General features: G+C 37.1%; 3 protein-coding genes across 12 annotated transcripts in view; 1 reads left to right on the plus strand and 2 right to left on the minus strand.

The window, feature by feature from the left end:
• LOC105266511 (Tachykinin-like receptor at 99D) overlaps window positions 1-12,268 on the plus strand; it is a 32,532-nt gene extending 20,264 nt beyond the window's left edge. For 4 of the 5 annotated variants that reach the window (XM_011304718.1, XM_011304721.1, XM_011304719.1 and 1 more), the window contains 4 exons: window positions 3,794-4,012; window positions 5,600-5,750; window positions 9,407-9,603; window positions 10,212-10,785. In XM_011304718.1, the coding sequence (XP_011303020.1) occupies window positions 3,794-4,012; window positions 5,600-5,750; window positions 9,407-9,603; window positions 10,212-10,518 (874 nt within the window). In that variant the 3' untranslated portion in view covers window positions 10,519-10,785. Of the gene's footprint in view, window positions 1-3,793; window positions 4,013-5,599; window positions 5,751-9,406; window positions 9,604-10,211; window positions 10,786-10,881 lie in introns of those variants that run through there. The other variant, XM_011304722.1, reaches the window with a different exon arrangement.
• A 26-nt stretch (window positions 12,269-12,294) lies between these two features.
• LOC105266512 (peptide deformylase, mitochondrial-like) lies at window positions 12,295-13,460 on the minus strand. Its single transcript, XM_011304723.1, has 3 exons — window positions 13,092-13,460; window positions 12,660-13,037; window positions 12,295-12,586 (listed from the first exon to the last, which is right to left on the minus strand). The coding sequence occupies exons 1-3, from the start codon at window positions 13,302-13,304 to the stop codon at window positions 12,443-12,445; spliced, it is 735 nt and encodes a 244-aa protein (XP_011303025.1). The 5' UTR covers window positions 13,305-13,460; the 3' UTR covers window positions 12,295-12,442.
• An 853-nt stretch (window positions 13,461-14,313) lies between these two features.
• Window positions 14,314-19,904, minus strand: part of LOC105266513 (uncharacterized) — a 42,062-nt gene continuing 36,471 nt past the window's right edge. For all 6 annotated transcript variants that reach the window (XM_011304724.1, XM_011304726.1, XM_011304728.1 and 3 more), the window contains 2 exons: window positions 17,959-18,280; window positions 14,314-15,732 (listed from right to left, as the gene is read on the minus strand). In XM_011304724.1, the coding sequence (XP_011303026.1) occupies window positions 15,565-15,732; window positions 17,959-18,280 (490 nt within the window). In that variant the 3' untranslated portion in view covers window positions 14,314-15,564. The remainder of the gene's footprint in view (window positions 15,733-17,958; window positions 18,281-19,904) is intronic.

Raw genomic sequence — 19,904 nt, forward strand, 5'->3', positions numbered from 1 at the left:
ATAGCGAGAGATATGCGTTAATTCAGCTTCCTCAGTGCAATAAAGGAAAAATTGTTTTCCACCGTCGGTTGAAGTAATTCCACTTGAGCAACATTAATTCACGACTCAGTGAGGCATCTCCTACGTGGTGGACAGAATTTAATGGTGAAAGCTCTGTATATGTAGGAGTGCTATTATCGAGAACGTGTAACAAGAGTAACAATTACAACAGCAGTAGAGAATTCGGTTAACGTAAATCACAATAATAAAGTCCAATAGCATTGACAATTGACACGATAATTTCGTTGATTTTTCCATGATCGTAAATCATTTGTCACTGGTAAAAAGTAAAAAGAAAAGATAGCGAGTGAGTTTGATTCAGTTGAATGATATATAGCATTTTAAAAAGGTTTAACGGAGCATTTGGGAGTCAACTGCAGTGAAGAATGAATACGCGATAAATTCGTGGCATATGATTCCAGAGCTGACATTAACTATTGATGGTTGAAATGAGGGGTTGTGCATTGGTGAACTCGTGAGATGTGGAATGTGAATGGAAAGCCACGCATTTCGAGTGTGGCGATAGTGAGCTCAAATCAACCCTAAATGTGATAATGATACTGATGAAGTTGAGGATTCGAGGCGCTATTGTAATGGGGATAATGTGAGATATTGCAACCACTAGTAGTTGTTAGGTAACCGAATTTGAAGGGCTCTCATAACCCTTCGTGATAGCCCTTCAAATCTGAAACAACAGAACCACGAGTTTTTAGGATGAGTCAAGTGAGATGATATTTGAATGAGGTCAGTCTCAAACTCTGACAGATTGTTGGTCTTGCGAGTGTAAAGTTTTCTAACGATAAGAACTTTGTTTGAAATTGAAATAGGTGTGAGTTCCACTCGAATCTGTGGAGTTTAAATTTTCCGAGAATATTCTGAATATTCTACTGTTTTGTACTAATATGAAGTAAGGATTGAAAAGGCTTTTCCGGTGGTACGGATGGGGGGTGAAACTCTGATGTATGGAATGTGATAGTAGGATTTGTCACTTTTTATTCTTTTATATGGCGTGTAACGGGTTTCTCGTAGGAGACACCGGGCTAGCTTTATAGCTTGATGCAATAAAAAGCTTAGGCAGAGATACACTCTGCCAAGCTAGACGTTACTCAAAGTGTCAGTTTCCCTCGTATAAATGATAGTCATAAAATGAAGGCATGTACAATTTTCACCTGCAAATCTCCTCATCCTTCTACTATTTCCATTAGTTTCCATTTTCATATTTCAACTAAAAGCAATTCCATTCAAAGTCTTTTTAATAATTGTTTGTAAACTCCGTGCATGATTAGTCAAATATTACCATATAGGTGAAAGTTCAATTTTGAGGAGGAATTATTTTTACGAAATTTTTTTTTACATTTTTCGAGATTTTTTGTGGTGATCAATGGTGTTTTTAAGATAAACTCTTCTGTAGTTGTTGCCCCTGGCAGCTCCTCATGGCGGGTAACGCTCAACTCGTTTCTTCTTTACGTTCTAATATGTATACCTTCCCCAAGGTTATATAAATCAACCAATGCATCTGTTCCAATATTTTGACAGTCTCGTTGAAATCTCTCCATGAGTTCAATATTTTCGTGTTCTTTAATAGATTATTCATATATTACTTGAAAAACTGGTAAAAAAAATTCAATGCCTTCAGCACTCGTTGATAAATTCATCCGTAAAAATTGTTATTCGCATTTTCTCGTTGAATTTATCGTGTTGATACAAACGACCGAGTGAAAAGTGCATTTTTCAAGACTGATGTGCCACCATAAATTCAAAGAGTCGACGAATAGGTAAGAAAAAAAAAAGTTTTCTCGAGTGATCTCACTTGCTCGAGCTTTCCCTATAAATAGTCCCTGGAGTTCACGTATTCCAGCAATACTAGGATAATTCAAATATTCATGAAAATTGTGATTGAATTTGCGTCAGTGTAAAATGATGAAACAACTTGTTGAGAGAGAGCAAGAGAGTGGTAACAGAAGGCATTTGCCTGGAAGATTTTTCTTCGTCTCTTGTATGCAGCTTGGTGCTCCCTTGGAGGGCATCAGAGTGCCCAAGCACTTACTGGCTGAAACATTAAAGCTGACGTTCGTGGATGTTTTACGACTATCCCTGCGACTTTCCCTTGGCGAAGAGAAAAAAAAAAAAGAAGAATGGGTAATCCCGGGGGTCCAGCCGAGTACGTCTCTACTTTAGGAGCATGTGAAATTTTAAAACGAGCAAACACTTCAAGAAACTGTTTTTAAACAGGAAAAATTGATGGTGGCATTGGACAACTTGGACATCACTTAGTGTGTGATTTTATTGTGTGAATGTGAAAATTTCAAAGAGCTTATTATACCGAATTTGTCAATTCGTGTGCGATCATCAAATTAAAATGTTATTATCTCTTAAGCGACAGCCATAAACTTGGTGAAGTAAAAAAAAAGAGCTTTATCAAGGTAAATAGAGTCAATTAAATACTAAAGCCTACGGGGAGTTTAAAATAACTGTCGGACTGGATGTGAGGATTATCCCTTTCTCTAGGAAAATAAGGAGAAAGATTGGAGGTGGCTCATATCTCCTATCTCGATAGTCACAAAGTAACCACCGACTAGGGACTGAAACGGCTATATGTGTACACAATTTACAAGTGGATATATATATGGTCATAAAAAACCCTTGGTTATATGTTCATCGAAGGATCATTTAATGGGGATATTGGTTAAAAACGTTCAATTTACTTTAACTCCTTTCGACCTAAAACTGAAATACTGCCAGTGAACAAAAAAAAAATAAAACAAACAAAATCGATAGTCCATCCCAATGAAATTGCCTTCAAAATCTCCCATTGATTGCAGTTTTTTTTATTTTTCATCAAGTGGTATTATTGCAATTTCCAATTCGCAAACATCTCACGCTGGATATTTTCTATTCTACAGCAATGAAAATTAATAATAATGAGATTGCAGTCCGTTGATGCTGATAAATATCAAAATAAAAAATTCAATATATATTCTATACAACGAGAAAAAAGTCAAGAGTTTAAAGAGAGGAACTGGAGAATTGGATTGATAAGTTGATTAACATAAAGGACCATAAGTGGAAATTAATGAGTGTAAATGCAAGCTTAATTGGATACAGCAGTGGTCCACTAGCACTCGATGATTATTCAATTGGTTGTAAAATTCATCAGACATGGGTCGAATGGAAGCATTGCATTTGTTCCTCCCACACCTTTAGCCATAGGATTATTCAAAGCGTTTGGAAGGGGAAATTTATTTGAATAATCATGAGTAGATTGGAAAAATATGCATTTATGCAAACATTTTTTATCTATCCTCCGGCTGGAATAATAAGAAACATTATAATAAAAGGAGCAAATTGAGAATTAGTTTGAAGAATGAATCGAGTCAATGACATCAATGAGTATTTTATCAGAAAAATACTTTTGTCTAATAAAATTAGTGGAATTGGTATTGAGCACGTTTTGAGATAAAAACGTTTGGTGCTGAATTTTTTTCATCCTTATTCATGTAACCACGATATATACGTGGGAAAAATGCCATCATCGAGGTCAGGCGTGCTTTTAAGCTTCGGTTATAGAAATAAAGGAGTAATGGGATGAGAATTTTATGAGAATAGTATGGTTAAATTCATCATGAAGGAATAAATTATTGAGAGAAGAAGAGAGAAGAAGCCAAATTGAGATTAAATAATAATACATTCGTACTTTTAATAGAAAATAAAAAATGAATAAATATGACATTGTGTTAATGAATATATTTTTCAGATACATGGCAATAATGAATCCTCTGAGACCACGAATGGGACGACGCTTAACACTCTTTGTCGCTATTGCAATTTGGATTATTGGCTGTATACTTTCACTCCCCATGCCCATATACTACACAACTTACACACAAACATTTTCCAACGGTGAAGTGAGAGTTATCTGTTACGGTAACTGGCCAAACAGGACTGACGATGGACTCAGCTACGACGAATACGTGTGAGTAGATTGTCCCAAACATACAATTACTATTTATATATTTCTGTAGCTATTTGAATTTTCGAGTTTATATCTATGCACATTACCATGAAAGTTTAGAATGCAAGGCAAAGTAAATATGTATGTATTTATAAAGGGGCTAGAGGCAGAAGCGAGGTAGACGGTGAATATTACCGTGAAATTTGCTAGTATTTGCACAGTATTAGCCAAACATTCGTTTTACCAAGTTTCTGCCTAGTTGATTTTCAACTCGTCACCAACTCGTCACCAACTCGTCAGAACTGGACCCCACTGGCATCAACTCAAATATATTGAAATACCCAATTGGTAGAATAAATCCACGTGATTGTATTTTTTTAAATCTCACTTTCATCATAAATATAATCAATCTTAAGGTACATACAGAAAGAAAAGAATGAGAGAAAAAGAGAGGCTGGTGAAAAAGGGAACGGATCCCTGGAGCCCTCGAGTTGTCGGCCCTCAACCTCGTTGCGATGAATAGAGTAATAGAAGACCCGACGCCGCAAATACCTTTTTCACCACTCACCCCAAAAAACCGGATGGGAATCTCCTGTACTCGCGACAAATAGAAAAAGACGTATCCAGTGAAGCATTGCTTTCGCCATTTATCATCAGCTTAAAGACAATACGTAAAACTTGAGAACAATTCTAAGGCGCCTAGTCATATAAGAATGCCAATAGCAATCAATATCCAAGTTATCGGATATCCAAGTTATATTATATAGTCTATCTCTCAATAATTCAAATGAAATATTAGTTGAATTGAGATAGAAAATTGATTTAACAAATAAGTAGGGTGTATGTTAATGAGGATAGCCACTATAGGTAGAGTGTGGCCAAAGGATTGAACCGCTGGAGCGAGTCCTTGAGGTTATCCTATGGTACACGTAGATCCAATTTCCCGTCCCACTTGATTCGAATCAGCTAAAGTTAGAGGAACTTGCTCACAAGAACCGTTACACTGCGCGTATGCCATTAGCGCTGTGATCACAATTCTCCCCTTCTACACCACAACTTTAAACTTATAATCTCTAAGCTTTTCTACAATGCATTGTGTTTATTGCGTTAATTGCGCTCATTCGACGCTTCAACGGAAATACCTAAATTGAAAGCCAATCATTCAATCAATATACGTCTTGCATTGCCCTCACATTCATATTCGCTCTCTGCCTTTACGCCCCGTTAGAATCAATCTCCTTTACGTTACCGGCACAGTAACACAGTAGCTTGGGTAAACCAAATCCCAACGCTTCAATCCACTCAAAACAAACTTTTTTTTCTCACAGCCCCCACAATCGCATTCCTTTCAATTGGCTTTTATTAAATTTATAATTAAGCGGATGTTGAAAGCTCCAATGAAGAGTTGCAAGCTTGCTAATGAGTTTATTAACTCAGTTAATGCTCCATTGACGTTTGCCGATGGTAATCACCAAAGCCATCACTCCAATCAATGCCACGCCATTCTATTAAGCAATGATTGATTCATTGTCGGCAAATATTTTGAGAAAAAGAAAAGAATATGAAGAATGAATAGCCAAATAGCAATGTGATATTTGTTATTTGTAGATACAACGTTGTATTCATGATCCTAACGTATTTCTTACCAATTGGCTCGATGACATTTACATACGCCCGAGTGGGTCTTGAGCTGTGGGGCTCACAGAGCATTGGTGAGGCCACTCAGCGTCAATTGGACAACATCAGGAGTAAACGGAGGGTGAGTTACACATCGCTACTATTAATTACATTTATATACTAAAATTTAACTCTATGTCCTCAAGCACATGGATACAAGACAAATCTCGTTAGCTTGCTGAATTAATCTCAATTTATTGGACTTTCCAATTCATTGACTTGATTGACCAATCTCGACAGTCAATAAATGGTGTCTATTTGAATAAATAGAGCACTGAGTGAAAATTCGGAAAATTCAATTAATTTCATCGCAAAATGTGGTGAAGTTATATATGGATTTTTTTTTATTCATATTTATTCTTCTTGATAATTGAGGAAACAATGAAAAAATGATTCTCCTCTCAAGCAAGTATTCAGCCGTTTCGCCGTTTACGTAAACATTGTCACTCTACATAAATTCCCCAGATTCCTCTCTAAAGCCATGGCAAAGACCAATTTACTTTTCGATGCTGACCTGACAAGGATTAATTATACTGTGGAAATTAGTCATTAACCGCTGCAAACAGTACCACTTGAATGGAAAAAAAAAATGGATGAATAATTTAGCGCGATAACCGGTAAAAGTCAGTGTAATCGTGATGCGAAGATATAATAATAGGTACTAAATAAAATTCTATCCGTGGAAAGCGCTACTAATGAAAGACTAATAAAAGTCTTGCGCTTTTCACTTATCTTTCTTTGTTGCTTGGAAAAGTATAACAAATTATTTCTCAGGAAAGGGACACAATTCTACAATTTTTTTTCAAATAAAAATGGACTTTCATGTGGAATTTTGAACATAAAATTGACTTGTAACAAAGTTTGGAAGGTTGAGTGAGAGGATAACTTGGAATTGGTGGATAGCCAGTGGGCCACTTGCATTGGCTCCCTTACAATCCCCCCAAAATGCCGGGCTATCTCAGCCAGAGGCTATTATTATATAAGCAAGCATCAACAGCGTTGCACTTTATAATCCCAAAGCAGCGAGTTCACTCGTGGAAATTCCGAGACGAAATTCTGTCATGCCTCATGAACTTTGAGCATACGTCACACTTGCCTTATTAAGTTGGTCAGGGAGTCTCGCAATTTAGAAAGAAAGCTTTACTGGTTTACAAGAGAATTTCCAAATACCTTGAGAATTATAAAGATCTTATATTGAAAAAAGAGAGTTAAATAATCCGGTCGTCTTTCTAAGAATGAAAATGATGGAAAAATAAGGTAACTCTTCAATTTTTTTCAAATAATATTACCATTTTTTATTTGTTGTAATTCTGATTCCAATTTGATTACCTGGGGTATATACGTTCAGATTGTACATGACAGACTAGCCACGGAATTTGTTATAATGCGTAACGATGGTAGAATCGGTGCAACCGAGGGATGAAGTTATTGTTCAGAAGCCACCAGCGGGTTATATGCAAATCACTGATAACAACGTATTACAAATGTCCCCTCCCTTTCTCTTTTGGAGAAGAATCTATGTGTATTATCCTGTATGTATTATCAAGTCACTTCATTCGTACTTTAAATGTACCCTTGAAATACGGCTGATTAAACTCATTGCTTTACTACTGATTTCCTCCATGGCTTATCATCTGGGATGCCTTGATTTTTCGTCGTTTCACATAAAATTTACCACCTTTCATCCTCCTTTAGCGATTCTTTGACGCTTTTTAGCGTTGCTTTTACAATTATGACGAAAGGACATCGCAGTGAATGGCGCTTCTTGCCTCTATCTCCTTGAATTTCCTCTTTTCAAACCAGAAATTCCATTTCCTCAGATGCATCCTCTTTGAACATTACCTACATGTAATTGTTCTAATTGATAATACTCTTTCTGTAATGAGAATTTATTCGTTTCATTTTCAGAAAGAGAAACATCAAACATTTTTCCATTAATTTAGCCTTTAAGTGGTGAAAGGAATCGAAAGATGAGTAAAACCACAAATATATTTGTGGAATATTCAAGAGGATAAATATAGATTTATATGGATAGATATAGATATAGATTTTATTTTGAAATGAAAATATTTTAACGAGGTAGCACTACAGCGTTAAGTAACTCGGGTGGAGTAGGATTGACGTGGAAAATTTACGAGGAAAAGACACACCCGCTGATGTACACACATGGCGAGTTTGGCCAACTTGAATCTCCACTCTATAAAGACGTGTTAGGTGAGCACACGTTTCTCCATAAAATTCAATCGAATTTAACGTTCCGCACACTCACACAAATTTTTTTCTCACCTTTATTACGATTTCGAGCTCTCGTTCACTCCCTCAATTCAATGACAATGGGCTTGTTTTATGATTGCCATTACGATTGGTGCACTCGCTTGCAAATGCCACCCAGATAAAATAAGAATAATCACCTGTGGAGGATTGACCCATTTCTGCGCATTTTGTCTTAGTAACTTTTCCACTCATCTCACCCACTTACCATCTTATATTCTTCACTTCAACGACAAACGTCTACTCGTCGGGCTTTTTCTCCCACCTCGAGATACACTTATCACACCATCTTCAATCCTTCTTCAATTTTTAGCTCTTTCAGGTGCGGTCTTCTATTTTCTCACCTCCACTAGTTTTATCAATTAATGCTCCGACCAAGGAAAAATCATATTTTTCTTCATTCCTATTAAATTATGACTAAAACTCACCTACTGACTCACTCACCTTTTTTTTTTTGCCGCCATTCGAATCAATTGGGAGCTATTGTTTTCTTCTTGCAAACTTCTCTTCATTATGAACAAACTTGGGAGATAAACCATTTTGTCTCTCCTTTCCTTATTCAATAATAAACTTTGGGTGAATAAATAAAAATCTAAAATCTCGAAAAAATCTCAAAGGTTTCATATTAGCGGGCGTAAAATACTTCCTTTGCCTTTTGCCCGAAATAAAATTCCAGACTCAATAACAATTGTGCATTCGCTTTACGTGAATCGAATTTCTCCGTGTAATTACACTTGAAACCAAAAAAAAAAAAAACGGAAAACAACAGAACGATTGGAGAGGCGCAGATGGTGCTTCGTTAATTAAAATCTTCACTAAATGTGAAAAAGAAACGTCCAAAATTGTGGCATTCCCATAAATGGATGTCCATGGAGCAAATGAAATGGAAAAACGATTGGGGAAAATTTCTCCCCTAGAGTTTTGGAGATGACGAATTGATGGGAATCTCGTACACGTGTAAAGGCCGTTTCGCTTTGCCAGTCAGACTTAGAGAGGTTGGGAGAATAGCTCCACACCCATAGCCCACCCCCGGTGTCGTCCTTGCTCCGGGGAAAATCCCATTATAATGCTCCGGTCGTTTATTTTACGTAACGTTCAGTTCACGTGATCAATGAAATAAAAAGTTGGAAAGCATCCAGGATTCTTGATAATACCTTTTCTCTCTCTTCTTCCTTTTTTTTCAAGATTTTTACACCGCGGGTTAGCACAAAATATCTCGATGTTGAGTTTCATGAGCAAATGCTATATGACATGATGAAATAAGATGAAAAATTTTCATTCCGAATGTTTCAATCGATTAAATTCATTTCTCCAATAAGTTGAACACGACTGGAGCTAAACTACTCATTTCTATCCGTACGAGAAAAAGTTTTCTTAATTTGATGAAAAATTTTCTCTACCTAGACAGAAATTATTGAGTAATTATGAGTAAGGATTGGCTTGACATGATCATCTTTTTCTTTTCAGGTGGTGAAGATGATGATCGTGGTAGTGGTGATATTTGCAGTTTGTTGGCTGCCATTTCACGTTTACTTTATCGTAACTTCATATCTGCCCGAAATCACCAATGAACCGTATATACAGGAGGTCTTTCTCGCTATTTACTGGCTCGCTATGTCCAATAGCATGTACAATCCGATAATCTATTGCTGGATGAATTCGAGGTATTTCCAAAAAAATTATTCAATTAAAATCTCGATAAGAATTTTTTTTTCCATCCATATTGAAGGGTTATCATTTGACAAACCGGTAAAGATATAATGACTAATGTTTCGAAACAATTTCCACTCAGAAATAATATGTGGGAATAATGTTCAGGAAGGGAGAAACTTTAAATTTCCTGAAAAGCTGGTACAGATTGAGTTTTCATTATGTTTTTTTTTTTGTATGGTCAGTGAAAAAAAAAATATAGAAAATTCAAAGCTACTCTACCCACTGGATTATTATTGTGAAGTATGAAATAAATTGGGTAACAGGAATTGAACAAGTTATACAATTAAATTTCAGGATTTATAGCTAGTATGTGCGGATATATAAACTCGCAGAATGCCAGAAACTTGGAGATCCTGTATAACCCAGAAAATCTCCAACTTTTCAAATTTACAAACTCAAAGTCCTTCTCAGTATACATGATTACGAAACTTGGTTATATTTGAACAAGTTTAGTGAGGAGACTCTGGAAAATGTGGATGTAGGAAAAAAAAATAAAAATGTAGTGGGAATGATGGGGGCTTGATAAAAACGAGTATTTTTTTTTTTTTGCCAACCATAGATTTCGTCGTGGTTTCGCGCAATTTTTCTCCTGGTGTCCTTTGGTGAGTGTTAGCCCAGAACCAGGGTTATCGCGTTCAGAAGCGGTGACATCACGATACAGTTGCACCGGGAGCCCAGATGGGCACATGAGAATAGGAAGAAACGGTACGTCCACGTGCTCGTCCTCGGATCAGAGTTTGTGCACCATGGCGTCAGGCACGCTTCGCCTGGATTCATTTCTGCACGAGCGTGGTCATGTTACCACCATTATAGATAATACACGTGATATTGATCTCAGCGAATTCACATCACCTGTCCATCTTTAATTTATTGTTCTCTGTACAGTTATTACTCCATGCACTTGAATTTTATTCCATTTATATAATTTGTTCCATCATTTCTAAATTTGTGCGCTTGTGTAAGTAGTTTTAGACATGTAATATCTACATGAATCAATAAAAATGCTTGGCTCGATAGATATAGTCTTTAAATGATCAATGTAAACTCTATTGAATCAACACTTGATTTTATTTTTATTAATGATAATGAAGTTTTTCAAGGGGTTGCATCCTCTTTGAGCTCATAGAACCTGACGATTGACGCAAATAGTGATTGTAAAAGCTTCAATAAAAACACTCACTGTGCTCAATTAACCATAATTTTCTCTCGAATATTTGTATTGTCACCAGGCACGGTGCGGATTCCACTGCACCTGCAATCATCTCGTGGAATGCAACTGGGAAACAACAACAATCGTTTTCCAGCTCATCACCGTGGTCGAGGTAGGCGATGGAGGGCACCACAGCCCCGGGGTCACGTATCTTGACAAGAAGAGGATTCACAAGAACAACAACACCAACGAGTACACACATGGATATGAGATCGATCCAAAATAAATAAGTTAAAATTTAATAAATGTCTCTCAACGATTCAATAGGCCATGCAGCCGTTTTTCACAGACTGGTACAATGAACGAACTAGTTTATCACCTGTTGCACTTTTTTTTTCCTTTATTTTTTATCAATATAGACAAAGGTTTACGTATTTGGATCAACGGACCAATAATCTTAAATTCAATCAAAATCATTTTCTATTGTAATTTGAAGATATTATTAATGTAATTGGAAAAAAAATAATAATACAGGGGTAATATTCGATAGGTAATAACTAATATGTGTGTACATATATGCAAATTGTGAGAACAATCGATGTTAACGTAATGTTCTACAAGACGCCTAGGGATCGGGGAAACAAAAACAAAGTGCTTGATTAATTCTTCTCCTTTAATGTATGTTATTTGACGAGTGTCTTTCAAATTGTTATCATTTGTATATTGGAGGAGCTTATTTGAGATTATTGTGAGATAAAATATTCGATAGCATGATTGAAATCATTATGTATATTTGGGACGATGATAAAAATCGTGCCAAACAGATGATATCAAAAAATATTCTCCATCGAACTCAATAAGATTTTTCCAGTCCTCTTTCTACATACTGTGACTTTTGTATAGATGAAAAATGAACAAGAGAATTAGAAAATTCCGTCACCTTTTTTAGCTCATACAATCATCACCTGAATTTTCGTTTTCTTAGTTACATAAACATTAAATTTAATAGATACATTTCTCCAATGCAAATAGAATCAAATTAAAAGCATGATTATGAAAATTCTGGGAAAACCAAACGCTTTTTAAATTTAATACGAGGAAATTTCTAGTCATCAAGGCTAAAGAGTGTGACTAATAATAAGAAATTAAACTTGTAGGATATGTGTATTTTAACGTGTCACGGCAGATGGAAGAAATTGGAATTATTGAAAAGAAATTGTGAATAAAAAATATTATAGGCAGCTCTGTGTGGATCGTGGGGCTGTGAGGTACTGAGATAGAACTTAACTGTCATAATTACGCGCCGTGAATTGTGTACATGAATTTAAAAAAATTTTGATCCGAGAGCTAAAGGAAAGACAAACAACCAAAATCTATATCTCCATCATTCTCAATGACATGTGTCATTTTATCTGCTATGATTGTATCCTGGATGATGCATAGTAATAAAAGAAGTACCTAATTTTTTATTTCACTGAATAATATAATTTATTGCTTTGTAAATACAACGAATAAAAGGAGTCAAGTGTAATATAATGCAATTTCCACTGAAATAACTGGCGACAACATGATCAACAAAAATTTCAGATATTAGTAATTACATTTTATCACCTTATCCGAAAAATATTGAATATGGAAAATCATGAAAATATTCGTTTGAAACGACCCCATCGTCCTGGATCAGGGTAAAATTTAATGGCAACCCTGCCGCTTCTCTGATTGACAACACTCCATATGGCGCAGGCAAATGTCTTGGGGTCCATTCTATCGGTAAAGAGTTTTCCCTAAGAGATGAAGAAAGAAATGAGAAAACCAATTTTTATCGATTAAATAGATATTATTTCTACATCTCATTACTTGTAAATGGTCCATCTCATGTTGAACTATTTTCGCCGGCCATCCATGACCATTCCACGTAAATTCTTTCCCCGTAATATCAAGTGCTTGAATTTCAATGGTTTTAGCGCGAGGGACGTGCGCAATGTAGCCAAATACGCTGGCGCATGATTCGGGATATGAATTAGTATGATAGTCAATAATCTTCATCTTTGGATTTATGAATACGGTCAAAGGGACTATTTCCAGTGGCTGGCCCGCACTTTTAGTTTTAATACATTCTTCGATCTGTTGTTTGGTCGTTTCGATGGCAAAAATTTGGGCCGAAACACCGATCTGGGGTGCTGCAAGGCCATACGCCTCATGTGATCTCATTATCGAGATCAAATGTTCGACAAACTGAAAAATACTCATGGTGGATTCTGCTTGATAATAAATTCATTTGAATCTTACCCCTTTGAATTGAGCAGTGGCGAGGATTTCCGGTTCAACAGGCTCGGCCCTAGTGCGCAGCACTGGGTCACCAATCTGACACACGTGGTTGTACGGAGGGATAGGCTGTCTTGGCGATTGGAAATAATTAAAAAATGCATTTCTCCGTTTTACAAACACAAATTGTAACGAATGATGCCGAGATAAAAATGAATAAAACACTTTTGTCAACATCTTATTATTAAATTGTTAATTTAATTTTGTTTTCATCATCAAGTCGAGAGTTGTAACTTGTTTTGGACACGTGAGCCCGTAACGACCGTAATATAACAGGAATGGCATTGAACAGCAAGTGGCGCCTCCATGTCGATTACTAAGAGTAGAGGATATCTGTGATGCCAGCAGTTGATTATCCAAAAGATTAATTTACTTATTTAAATTCAAAAGGTAAAATACAGTAACTCCAGGAATACCGTTTCCAATACTTTATTTGTTCATCAATAAAATGATGATTCTCTTGAAATTGATCATCAAGCTGGGCCGCCGTTTGATTCTCTCCAGTTCTCTATTTTACAATCATCATTTCCCTTCATTTTACTTTTACAATATTAACAAGTGACTAGGTAGTGAGAAACGACTCTCATCCTCAATATTTATCGTTATAAAACAAAAAAACACAAACGCTAATCGTAGGCACATGATTGATACTTGATCGATTATTATTCTATTTTCTTTTTCTCCACTGATTCCTTCGTGAAAGCATTTCCCTCAGGTTACAATACAATTTCTTCTCTCCGAAAATTGGCAAATAAACAGAAATCGAAGAAATACTGAATTTCTCCCGTCGTAATGCATTATTCTTCCGCAAATTGTAGAACGTAATGAATAATTAGAGATATTCTCATAATTTAGTCGGTACGTTTTACAACTTTACAATCGAGATCACAATTGAAGTTTATCCATGATTTGTTTTTTTTTTCTTCAAATTTCCTAGAATGAAAGAATGATGACTTCAATAACAACAGAATAATAAAGAAAAAAAATGTAGGATCACCGGATATCCGTGGACGTCATCGCACGCCTGGTCAATGGTAAAAATCCCAGAATAAAAAAGAAGCTACGAGAATTGAAGAATGATATATCGTGACATCGACTGTAATCTTCAATGCATTACAGATACTCGGCCATTTTTTTCAACCCCTCCAACATTCATGTTCCTTCATTCATAATAAAATTACAAGAATAAAAGTCGTACGCATTTATATTGCTTTATACACCTATTTACAACGTGGTAATACGGGACTGCCATTTATTCGAGCAAATTGCAATGGAATTTTCATATAACGAAGAAAAAAGTGTGTACGTGCAAGGAAAAAGAAAAGCTAAAAGATAAATGAAATGAGTAATATATTCAGGATAATAATGAAACAATAATAATAATAATTAAATAATGCTTCAGGACAGTCCCATTGTTTCGTCGTATTTCAGGCATACAATAATACTAGTGATTCGTTCTTTTCAGCATAAAATTATCCTTTTTTTTTGTCCTCATTTTCATTAATTTTCTCTAGCTTCAGGTATTCAATGATTCAATTATCAACTTTTGTATCTACTAAATAGTGTAAAAACGTACACAAAAGCTACGAGGTAACTCGTTTTGTCGTACTTTTTACATTTTCAGTCTCATGGAGTTCTTCCGCAAATTTATCTACATAATAACAAAAAAGAAAAAATAATGATCGGCCACATGAACAAACGCTGCCTAACTTTAATCTAGCGTGCAATCTCTCCTGCTCACTCTCTAAAGTTGGTCAATTTAATTTGTGCAGTGACTCAGGAGTATGAAAAATTTTGCGGACAGCGGCTCATTGGAATAAAAAGGCACAATCGTCGATATTTTAGTTACATATTTCATATTTTTTGTTCGTCTCAAATGACTTTGTTGCTGTAACAGTTCCCCTAACAGTCTGACGGATATGGAATACAAATTTCAACTTCATCGCCGCGAGGTTACAAAAATCCACTCAACCCAGATTGATATGTGGTTTTTAAATAATGTGAGATGGCGTTACCGAAGGGCGTATCCCTAGGCTTTCTCATCGTCACGAGCAGCAGCATCTTCATGTCCCACGGGACCGTTGAACCCCCATATATATTTTTTTTTCTCTCTCTCTCTCTCTCTCTCCCTATTCTTTTTTTACATCCAATCTTTTGCTCCTTTTTTTCTACTTCCTCTTGCTCTCTTCGCAAGGCACTCACATTCTTCCCCTTTTTTTTATCTCCTTTAAATCCTTTCTCTGTCGTGCACACAACCATTCGGTTCACGCTCCCAATACAATAAACTATCTTACGATATAGGAAAGCATTGATTACTGAGTTGGAAGGAGTTTTTCATAATTTTCGATCAGTGTCAAAAATCAATAGATTTTTTCTGATTATTTTTTGTTGTGTGTGTGTTTGTGTATTCATCTTCTTCTTGAATTTAGAAAGAGGGTCAATAAACGTATATGGTTTTAAGCTGATCCTTGAGCTCTGGAGGAATGGCACATGTCTCTGTCTCTGGTTTTCTCTTTACGAGACGACGCCAGCGTCCACCAATGTTCTTTTTAATGCCTTTGGCAAAGCCGGGCCTGTCTGCCTGTAGCCCATGTACGAGAGTATCCTGGTGAACATAAAATTATTTCTGCCTTAATTATTTGAAATTTTAATTGCTGATTTTGTAAAAGTGTTTTGTGATATTGTGAAAATGGTATTATGGTTGGTCTGGTTTAGTTGGGTACAATTTCAAAGTTGAGTGCATCGATTTACCCTCGGTAGACGGCAGGGTCCCATTGGTTCTTGCAACCCCTCGTATATACAACCGCCATTTATTCCCCGGTATATCTCATGTGAGAATAGAGAGTGAGAGACTCACTCGTCATTTACAGCCCTCACCAGTGCAACGATCTCAGGCCAACAGACACTGGCTGTGAACCCCATAGCCATGGCTGATCAATAAAAATATTGTCTACTTTTTTTTCCTCGGTTTGAAAATTTTATTCTTTCCCCCTCCCATCGATTGACAAAAATTTCCCAGTAAAAAATAATAACCACTAAAATATAACCCATGTTAACGAGCATTTGGTTTGTATTTTTAAGCCGAAAAAGGAAGTGAAACCACGAGGCCTAGAATTTTAGGCTCATCGAGGCCTTCATCGACTCTCCCCAGTAATTTCGCATCGACCTCCACCATTGCACGTAATCAAAAATCGTGTTGCATAATTTTCCAAACTCTTCCATTGGGGAATTTACTTGTGAAGAAAGTAACAATAAATTCTGGAGTAATATTGATAGAATGTAGGGGGACCTGGAGGCCTGACGAAAATGCCCGAGCAGAGAGCCTGAATGAGATTAGTCAGAAAGAGACTTAGTGAGAGATTGGAAGAGGGCAAGGAATTTCAGCCCAAAGTCCCAACTGGTATGAGATGTAGATAGGAAAAGAAGAAGAAGAAAAGAGGACACAAGGGAGACAGGAGCGAGGGGTAGATACAGCTGGCGGTATGGTGTCTCCTCGTTGACTGGTGAGCGTCGGTGTCGTGTTAGCCGCCCACCCACGCTAAATTTAGCGTCACGTTGCAGGCCAACTTACCACTAAAATGACCACGCATCACACTTTATAGTCTGTACTCTACTCTACTCTACTCTTCTATCCTTTTTCACTCTCGTCTGGCCTTTTTTTTTATATGCTGTTCCAATGAAATTTTAATGCTACCAAGAATCGATACACACCGTCACACTGTCGAGACTCATTTCAGACGAATTTAATACATCTATTTGAATTTCACGTGGGCTGCGTCTTTTTCAAAAGCTCGTCCGTAAACTTTTTTTTTTCAACATTTCGAGGGTAAATTTGATGAATAAACCTGACTGACAAGTGGAGCGTGAAACGGTGAAAAGTAGTCGACAGTGGCAACGGTGTTGTTCATTTAAAGTGGGGAGTAGTTATAGGCGTTTGGTTTAAACTTGTGGCAACGCTGCTGCTACGATTGTGTATCTCAATATATGATTTTTTTTGTCACTTCGTCTATAAGACAGCACTTCATGGTCGCTATGGACGCTGGCGACAAAAAAATTTTGCTCTAACTCAGGTGAATGCAGCCTCATAGTCGCCACTGCAGTATCTTTACTATTTATTATTATTTCTAATTCGTGTATTGTCCGGTAGAATACAAGCTGCACTATTTTATTAATAGTGCTAAAGTCGAGTGTGTAAAAGTCTCAGTCTCAGGGCTCCGTATTTCTCGACACGCGCGGCACGCGAGGCCTCGTCCTTGGCCAATCAATACCAACGCCAAACTCATTAGACAACCCATAGTACACGAGTTATTTAATCAACCCCCCTCCCCCCTCCCCCCTCTTTGCAATTTTTATCTCAATTTTAATTGACCATTTGCTGTTAATTTACTAGTAACTGGAGTGAGTGGTGTTTCGGGGAGAGAATTGCAAGGATCAAGTCAGCTGGCGAGGTAACAAATATGCCATTATTTTTGTTTCTTTCTTTTGAAAATTTCACAGAAAATTTCATTCTGAGGGAAGAGGGACAATTGATTCCTGCCAAACGCGTGAGCTTAACACTTATAAACTGAATTCTAAAACGAGAAAATATTATTGGCAGTAAGGAGCGTATTTGTAGCGTTGTTACGAGCGTGAAAATACCCACGTGATGCGCACGAGCGTTGTTCCAACTTTATAAACATGTTTTTACTATAATCGAATGGATATATTACACGAGGTAAAAATTATTGCTCCCGAGAAAAGTGTTTGCTAGTGTGATGATACTTGGGAACGATTTGTTTTGATTTGTATAGTGTTTAGAAGGCAATTAGAGAACTAAAATGAGTTTATTTACCTGGTCATTGTACAGGGTATACTGTGGCGGTGGCGTTAGCGGTGGATATGGCGGTGGAAATTGCCAAATAAATTGTTCAGCAGTTGTCTCGGTAACAAAGGTTGTGTTGCCATCAATAATACCATTACTAAGCTCACTAGCTGTTATAATTGCACCGTTATTAACAATGCCGTTGTTACGTATATCTCCAGTTGTTGTTATAAGAGTTTGGGGTGTTGGTGTTGTGGGTACGATAGTAGATACTGGTGTTGCCGTTTGCACTACTGATGGCTGCTCCGTATGTACCTCATCGTTTCCATGATCCTCCCTCTTCCGCAATTTACTGCGGACAAGACGGATTGCAATCATCGTACCGTTGCTCCCAACCATTTTAAGGTAGAGGCGGCTTAACTTTTTAGCTACGTTGGAAGGAATTTTTTGGCCGGTTATGGCGAATCCTCGAGCTAGTCGAGAACTCTGACGTTGTGAAAAAAAAAAATAAAACAAAGGAACAAGGCAAACTATTTCCTCCTTAACAAGTCTCACTCTCTGACTTGTAAATATCACTTTTTATATTTTCAATGTTTTCTTTGTACTTTATTCAACGTGAAAAACACTTGGTCAGTTGCACTCAGTCACGTATTTTAATAAAAAAAATACCCAAAGTCTCGTTGATTTGTTGGTTAAAACGAGGGCGTTTCACAGTTTTCTCTCACTCAAGGAGCACAAACACCACCAGAGAGTTGACTAGTTTTATTAATCCTTGGTCTTCGTCCTAACTTGTTTATCGGTTTCTTAATGTTTGTTAATTGAACTAAGTTGTAAAGGTTGATAGGTGAGGGCTACGTCGAAGTGAACCTGTAGGTAAATTTTCCTCCCTCACACAGTGTGCGAGCTGCAGTTGATTCACCACGGCAAACGTCGACGTCTACCACCGTCGCCTCGCTACTCATGTCTCGAGCCAACGTCAGTGCTTTCTCAACTCAGTTCAACCGCCAATCCGCTCTTTATACCGTAATCCGCAAACCCTGACGTCATACCACTACCCCTACCCATCCACCCATTGGTCGACAATCCCTTCCCCCACTCTCGCCATCCTACTATATTCTCCTCCTCTCCTACCCCTTCCCCCTACCTTTCCCCTCTCCATTCGTATTCCTCTTGCCGATCGTCATCAACCGCCCTCAAATATTATCCATCAGGAAAATTCACCAACAATTAAGAAGCCTCCTAATCCACAATTACATTATTGAGGATAAACTCTTTCCATGTATTCAATTTTCGCTATTCCGAGAACCCGGCAAACCTCGCCATTTTTACAGACACTCAATAAACCACAAGCGCCAAGAAAAAATATTGAAAATATACAGACAAACCATAAACTAGCCCGCGATTAGATTAGTCCTGTTTGTCTTCGGGGAACTACCAACTCGGTTCGAATGCCGGAGCACGTAAACGACAATATGCTTTGGTCAATGTATCAAAACAATCATCGACCAGTGAAAAATGAAAAATTATGGGATACGGATTTGCACTCGAATGTCGCAACTTAATGCAATGATGACCGTTGGAGAAAACCCCAGAATTAATCCAGACGAAACGCCCTCGATGACCCAACAGCTCAGATTAAAGCGAGAATCGCGCAAATCAGAGGTATTCCTGGCTTTTATTTAGTGGTTAAGACAGAATTCAATAACCCTTTACTCTTTTTTTTCCATGTGCACTACGTCCTTTGCTAGACTTGTACCTAACAATTTCATACAATTTTCTCGGTCTCACTCATTGGGCGGATCCCCGATGTACATGAAGGCGCCAAGAATGGCTAATGTAATTTCACTAATGAACTAATAATTCTCATGACGGCAAATTGCTCTTCCCTCGAGCAAAGTGAGTGCAACGACCGATAATAACCACAGGATAATTCTCATTAGAAAAATTTCATCATCCCTATCTTTCACAAGTGGTTT

This window comes from Fopius arisanus, unplaced genomic scaffold (genome assembly GCF_000806365.1).
Source record: "Fopius arisanus strain USDA-PBARC FA_bdor unplaced genomic scaffold, ASM80636v1 scaffold00039, whole genome shotgun sequence".
Lineage (NCBI taxonomy): Eukaryota > Metazoa > Arthropoda > Insecta > Hymenoptera > Braconidae > Fopius > Fopius arisanus.

What these genes read in the sequence shown, in the direction of transcription:
- LOC105266512 (XM_011304723.1), bottom strand. Translation starts at nt 13,304, where the DNA reads ATGTTGACAAAAGTGTTTTATTCATTTTTATCTCGGCATCATTCGTTA. An exon ending in CCACTGCTCAATTCAAAGGG is followed by an intron (nt 13,038 to 13,091) that starts GTAAGATTCAAA and finishes AGTATTTTTCAG; the next exon opens with TTTGTCGAACATTTGATCTC. An exon ending in ATGAGATGGACCATTTACAA is followed by an intron (nt 12,587 to 12,659) that starts GTAATGAGATGT and finishes TTCATCTCTTAG; the next exon opens with GGAAAACTCTTTACCGATAG.